The 6,875-nt window shown below is 43.7% G+C and overlaps 1 protein-coding gene across 1 annotated transcript; it reads right to left on the bottom strand.

The window, feature by feature from the left end:
• Nucleotides 1–4,887: 4,887 nt before the first annotated feature.
• LRRC10 (leucine rich repeat containing 10) lies at nt 4,888–6,674 on the bottom strand. Its single transcript, XM_007530119.2, has one exon. The coding sequence runs from the start codon at nt 6,629–6,631 to the stop codon at nt 5,792–5,794; it is 840 nt and encodes a 279-aa protein (XP_007530181.1). The 5' UTR covers nt 6,632–6,674; the 3' UTR covers nt 4,888–5,791.
• Nucleotides 6,675–6,875: the final 201 nt, after the last annotated feature.

The following is a 6,875-nucleotide window of genomic DNA, read 5'->3' as shown; positions in this document are numbered from 1 at the left end:
CCTGGACCATGGCAATGTATATTTGTTTAGAAATTTTAAATGAGTTCTTGGTGGCCATGTCTGTGTGTTTGCCCATTTGGGTAAGCCAGAAGTACTTGACCACATTGTAGTTAATTTTCTTTCTTTTTTAAAAGTTTGTATTTATTTATTAATGAGAAACATAGGAGGAGAGAGAGAACCAGGCATCACCCTGGTACATGTGCTGCCAGGGATTGAACCCTGGACCTCATGCTTGAGAGTCTGATGCTTTATCCACTGCGCCACCTCCCAGACCACTGTAGTTAATTTTCTTTTATTAAAAAAATATTTATTTTTTTATTATTTATTTTCCCTTTTTGTTGCCCCCTTTTTATTTTTGTTGTAGTTATTGTTATTGATATCGTCATTGTTAGATAGGACAGAGAGAAATGGAGAGAGAAGGGGAAGACAGATGGGGAGAGAAAGACACCTGCAGACCTGATTCACCGCCTGTGAACCGACTTCCCTGCAGGTGGGGAGACGGGGGCTCAAACAAGGATCCTTACTCCGGTTCTTGCGCTTTGCGCCACATGCAACTAACCCATTGTGCTACCGCCTGACTCCCAGTTAATTTTCTTATACTCAAAAGTATAGGTGGCATTTTACTAAGAGGAAAAATGCTTTTTGTTCAGTTGCTATTTATGCTTTCCTTTAAGTAGTTTTTTTTGTTTTATTATTTAAGACTAGAGAAGAGAAAACCATAGCCTGACTGGAGCATATGATGCCAGGGATCTAAGTCAGGGCTTCATGCTGAAGACTCCAACGCTTTATTCATTGCACCAGTTCCTGCCAAGTAAGGAGTTAGACTGATTATAGGGTATATATAAGCATTGTGCTGCATAGTACAACATTTAGCAATAAGAACATGCTATCTAAGTATTACCGTCACCTGCCAGGCTATCATTCTATGTGCTTTTTATGTGGGAAATTATTTCATTTTTACAATACTCTGAGAAGTAAAAGCCATTGACCTGCCAACATCTGTGCCCAGCAGAGAAACAGTTACAGGAGCCATAATTCTCACCTTTTATACCCCCCTCCAAAAGAATTTTGGCCCATACTCCCAGAGGGAGAGAATGTTTGGTGAAGATGACTAGAGGGCTCTGACATCCAGTTACACATATATTTATAGAAATGATAAGTCTCTACATAACTTGTGACCTGGGGAGAACCACTGCAGTTTCCAGTGGGGGATGGGGACACAGAATGCTGGTGGTGAGAACAGTAGAGTACTGTAGCCGTTATCTTGTAATTTAATTTTGTAAACCAATATTAGATCACTAAAAAAAACCTATTACCTCCTTTTTTTTTTCCTTCTCCTTAGCGATAAGGAAATGAACCACTCCCCTCACCACCGGGGTTTCTATGCCTGTCTGATCCCACTGCCCCCATGGGCTTTGTTTTGGTTTTCCTTTCAATCTCAGACCATACCACTGTTCCACCACTTGCAGAGAGGTTTCTCTTTGTTTCATTTAAAAAAAATTTTTTTTTGGATAAAGGTAGAAATGGAGAGGGAAGGGGGAGACAGCCAAGACAGACAACCTGCAACACTGCTTCACCACTTGTGAAGCTTCCCCCCCATGTGGTACTGGGGGTGAGGAGCGTGCATCCTAGCCCAGGTCCTCATACACAGTAAAGTCTGCACTCAGATGAGCTATCTCCAGGCCCCAAAGCAAATTTTAACTCAGTTTAAAGGGTCATGGCTTAACTGTCATAACTACACGGTGGATTACAGTATTTGTAATAGGTGCTTTCCTTAGGACAATCCCACGTGGTCTGGGAGGTGGCGCAGTGGATAATGCATTGGATTCTCAACCATGAGGTCCCGAGTTTGATCCCTGGTAGTACATGTACCAGAGTGATGTCTGGTTCTTTTCTTTCCTCCTATCCTTCTCATGAATAAATAAATAAATTCTTTAAAAAAAAGTTTAAAAAAAGACAATCCCACTTCATATGTGTGTGAAATTATAAATTTAGTGTATTTTAGAACAAAGGAGGAAAAAACTTCATTGACTTTCATAGAATTCATGTTATTGGGAATCGGGCAGTAGCGCAGTGGGTTAAGCGCAGGTGGCACTAAGCACATGGACCGACTAAGGATCCCCGTCTGAGCCCCCGGCTCCCCACCTGCAGGGGAGTCGCTTCACAGGTGGTGAAGCAGGTCTGCAGGTGTCTGTCTTTCTCTCCCCACTCTGTCTTCCCCTCCTCTCTCCATTTCTCTCTGTCCTATCCAACAACAACGACATCAATAACAACAACAATAATAAAAAACAAGGGCAACAAAAAGGAAAATAAAAAAATTTTTAAAAAGAATTCATATTATTGAGTTTAGTTAACACTACTCATATTTATGCAAGCTGAAATCCTATACAAGTTTCTAGAAGAGATTTTCTTCTGATGTATAATACTGGGCTCCAGACTTACGAAACTACCTATTAAAGTTATATTTGATGGTGGTAGAGGTGGTTTGTGGTAGAACTCATTCTTTTCATATGTGAGGCTCTGGGTTCAAACTCTGCCATTGCATAAAAGAAGTAAAAATGGGGTGGGGCAGTGGTGCACCCTGTAAAATAAAGCACACACAGCATCAGCAAGGATCCTGGTTCAAGTTCCTGGTCCTCATTCCCAGGGGGTTAACTTCATGAACAAAAGAGCAGTGTTGCAAATGTCTTACTTTTCCTGTCTCCATTTCTCACCTTCTATCAGAAAAAGAAAGAAATAGCCACTGAAAGTGGTGGAGTTATCCAGGTACAGTGGTGGCAAAATAAGTAAATAAATAAAACACATCCTTAATGACAGAACGGCGCTATGGTTTCTTGTTTAAAGTTCCATTTTCCTGTTTTTTTATTTCAGGATTTTGGAAAAATGCCAGAGGGTTAGGGAGATATAAATAAACACACAGTTACTTAAATAATGGATTAGAAATCTATAGTGAAAACAAGATCATTGGCGAACACTTAAACATATTCTTTGAGAAATGTTCATTTTGCTATGTAATGATTACTTTAAAAGTATAAACAGCCAAGGGGAAAAAAAAAAAGTATAAACAGCCGAACTCTGGGCCAAAATGTATATATATAATTTAGCAATCTATTCATAGCAAGCACTTAATCTATTAAAGGAAGGCTGTATGTAGGTAAATTTGGTTTTATTCTGATGCTGGCTGAAGCTTCAGTGATGTTAGATAAAGGTGGGCACATTTCCCTTGGGAGGCAAAAGAGGTATCAGAAGATCAGCCATCAGGGTGGGGGTAGATAGCATAATGGTTATGCAAAGAGGCTCTCGTGCCTGAGGCTCCGCAGTCCCAGGTTCAATCCCCTGCACCACCATAAGCCAGAGCTGAGCAGTGCTCTGGTGTTTCTCTCTGTGTCTTTCTCTGCATCTCTCTCAAAAATAAAATAAATAAAAGACTTTAAAAAAAAAAAAAAAAAAAAAGATCAGCCATCCATAAAGTTCAAAAAGCAGGGAGGGTTTCTGGCATCAACTGAGTATAGTGTATTGTCAGTCATTAAACATTGCAAACTAGATTATAAATCCTAGCTGTCTAATAGTAATCTAGATTCATCACTAAAAGAGTTAAATGTTAGGGTGGTGGAAATAGCTTAATGGTTAATGCAGAAAGACTTTAAGGGGCTGGATGGTGGTGCACCTGGTTGAGTGCATGTCACAATGCACAAGGATCTGGGGGTCAAGCCCCTGGTCTCTACCTACAGGTGGAGAGCTTCATAACAGGTGAAGTAATGCTGCAGATGTCTCTTTGTCTCTCTCCCTCTCAATCTCCCCCCTCCTAAATTTCTTCCTGTCTCTATCTAATGAATAAATAAATATAATTTTTAAAAAAGACTTGATGCCTAAGGCTTCAAAGTCTCAGGTTCAGTCTCCAGCACCACCATAATCCAGAGCTGAGCAGTACTCTGGTATAAAATAAAACGAACAAAAAAAGTGTTTAAATTATGTATATAAGCCCACCGTGTTGAATGACTAAAGAGGTCCGTCCCCTGGCAGGGTTGCACATACTTTCACAGATTGGGAGGCAGTGATCAGAAGTGACCACATGATAGGAAATCTTCTGTCATTCAGAAAGAAATACTTGTGGTAGGGAACACACATGAAATCAGTCTATCTTGGGATGTTATTTTAGAAGCAAATTGCTGTGTCCAGATGCTTTTATGACTAACATACTTTTTAAAAGGTCAGCCCCCTATGTTTTAATTTAGATGACAAACTCCTTGCTTGCTGAAAAAGCTCAATCGTATAAGACCTTTTTATTAAATCATCCACTGAGGCTACAGAAGCTTCCAGGAGCCTGGTGGTGGTACACCTGCTTGAGCACGCACGTTACAGTGGGAAATGACCTGAGTTCAAGCCCCTAGTGGTGAAGCAGTGTTGCAGGTGTCTTTCTCTCTGTCTGTCTTTCTCTACTACCTTCCCTCTTGATTGCTGGCTGTCTCTGTCCAATAAACAAATAAAGAACAAGAAAAGCAGAAGAAGCCTCCTATTAGATTACCATCTGCAGTTCATACTCGAATGCTTCAGGCAAACAGCTTTTTCACATTATTATTTCACATTTCTTCCTAAAACTTATTTTTATGAGTGGGAGAGACATTGCAGTGCTCTGCTCTGGTATATACAATGGCAGGGACTAAACCAGGCCTCATAGCATGCAAGTCCTGCATTCGCCCCGCTTAGCCACCTCCCCAGTTGCTCACCTATTACCCTTGAGAAGATTCTGGAGATGCGGTTTCTCTCCATGTAACGATACTTAGATCAGCTGTGCTTCATTGATACGGACAGAAGGACTGTGCGGACCCCACAAAGGCTTGACTTCAATATGACTACATTGCCAAAGCAATGTTATACTTAAAGAAATGTTTTTACTATATTTATTTATTGGATAGAGACAGTCAGAAATCCAGAGGGAAGGGGGAGATAGAGAGGAAGAGAGACACCTGCAAAACTACTTTACCACTCACAAAGCTTTCCCCCTGCAAGTGGGGACCAGAGGCTCTGACCTGGGTGGTTGTGCATTGTAATGCACATTCAATGTGCATTACACCCCACCACCGGCCCCCACAATGTTATACTTTCTAGCTTCTAGTTATTGACAGCAGACAGTTGGAGACAGATGTTGGCTGAAACCTCATAGGAAAAATGAGCAAAACCTGGGTGAAGTGGCAGCTGGACTCCACTAGGAGACATTCTTCATCAGGAAGCCACATTTTCAGAAGCCACTAAATTATGGCTTTAGATTTATCTTAAGATTTCCTGTGAGTCCGACTGAATGTGTAGAAATGTCCTGTTTAATGTGGCCTGAATTATTATCATTTGTGATCAGTTATAGCAAGAGTATATTCTATAAAAAGCTGGAGACAGGCCACTCTGAACCTAATATAATAAATACCATATCCAACGAATTCATGAGTCTTGTGAGCAGCCACTTCAGGAAAGCAGAAGAGACCAACCCTTCTTGCTTTTCAGTGTTCCAAAATAACCTGCTTGAAAAGGCTGATTTTTTTTTTTTTCCTGTAAAACTTGCCTTTGAGGGAGATGTCACCGGCATTGGAATAGAACTGAGAGTCCAGAAAGCAGTCTAGTCACATATATGGAAATATTTTCTCCAATTTATAACATGTCACCTGCCTCCATTGGTGTCTACTGGCAAAGACACCCACTCCAAATGCCCTGAAGCAAAACCTTTGTGCTCTAGTGGAGAGGCCTCCAGAAGATGCTGGAGTTACTTGTGTCCATGGTATTGACCTACCACTCAAGTTCCTCAGGAGTTGGTGAGAGGAAGTGGAAGTGGCAGGGCGAGGACTTGAGCCTCCTGGCTTCCTTCCTTGGCTAAGGCATAGCGCCTGGCTTTTCTCAGGTCAGGCTCTGAGGCCTCCTCCGCCCATCTCCCCACCCGGCGCACTCCTTTGGCCACCTTGGGTGCATTCCTGCAAGGATTGTGGTCATAGATGACCAGCTTCAGGCTTGACAGGTGGACCAGGCTGGGGAAGTGCCTGATGCCGTTCCGGTCCACGTCAATCACCTCCAGGAAGGGCATGTGGAGCAGCACAGGTGGGAAGTCAGTCAGCAGGTTGCCCGAGAGCCAGATGGTCCTCAGTTCCCGCAGATGCTGGAGCCGGCCTGGCAGTAGACGCAACGCATTGGAGCCGGCGTGCAGCGTCTTCAGGAGGCTCAGCTCACACACCACGTCTGGCAGCTGCGTGAGGCAGTTGGCCTCCACCCATAGGGTCCGGAGATTCTGGAGCAAACTCAGCTCGTTGGGGAGGTCGCAGAGCTTGTTGTTGCCCAGGTAAAGGATGCAGAGCTGCTTCAAGGTACAAACCACGCGGGGCAGAGCCTTGAAGTTGTTGAAGTCCAGGGCCAGGATCTGCAGGTTCTGCAGCTGTCCCAGCTCGGGCGGCAGGCTGTGGAGGTGGTTGCCACTCAGATAGAGCTTCACCAGCTCCTGGAAGGAGCACACGCGGGCGGGGAATCGGCGGAGTCGGTTCCCACTCAGATCCACCATCCTGTCTAGCGGCATCTCCTGGAGATCTCCGACTACATAGCTCTGGCAACCTTCAGCCGGGATGAAGGCCAGGATGGCCTTGATCACGTTCCCCATGAGGAGGCCAGAGGCCTGGCGAACCCCAGCCACTGACCACGCGGCTACTGCTGACTGCTTTGAAGCCTGGCGGCTCTCCCATTATAACCTAGGGACTGTGTGACAAAAGCCAGTCACTTCAACAGAAAGAAAAAAAAAAGTGTTCCTGATAGCAACTTGAGTGTTTAGTGATGGACCCAGCAGACAGGCTGGGTCTAAGAGGCCAGGCCTGACCACAGTACTTTGAATTGACTAAGCCCCACTC

The sequence above is a fragment of the Erinaceus europaeus genome, chromosome 7 (assembly GCF_950295315.1).
Source record: "Erinaceus europaeus chromosome 7, mEriEur2.1, whole genome shotgun sequence".
NCBI lineage: Eukaryota > Metazoa > Chordata > Mammalia > Eulipotyphla > Erinaceidae > Erinaceus > Erinaceus europaeus.
Note: the sequence above shows the minus strand (reverse complement) of the source record. Positions and strands in the feature narration are given on the sequence as shown.

Excerpts from the sequence above, each read along its gene's own strand:
- LRRC10 (XM_007530119.2), bottom strand. The coding sequence starts at position 6,631 with ATGGGGAACGTGATCAAGGCCATCCTGGCCTTCATCCCGGCTGAAGGT.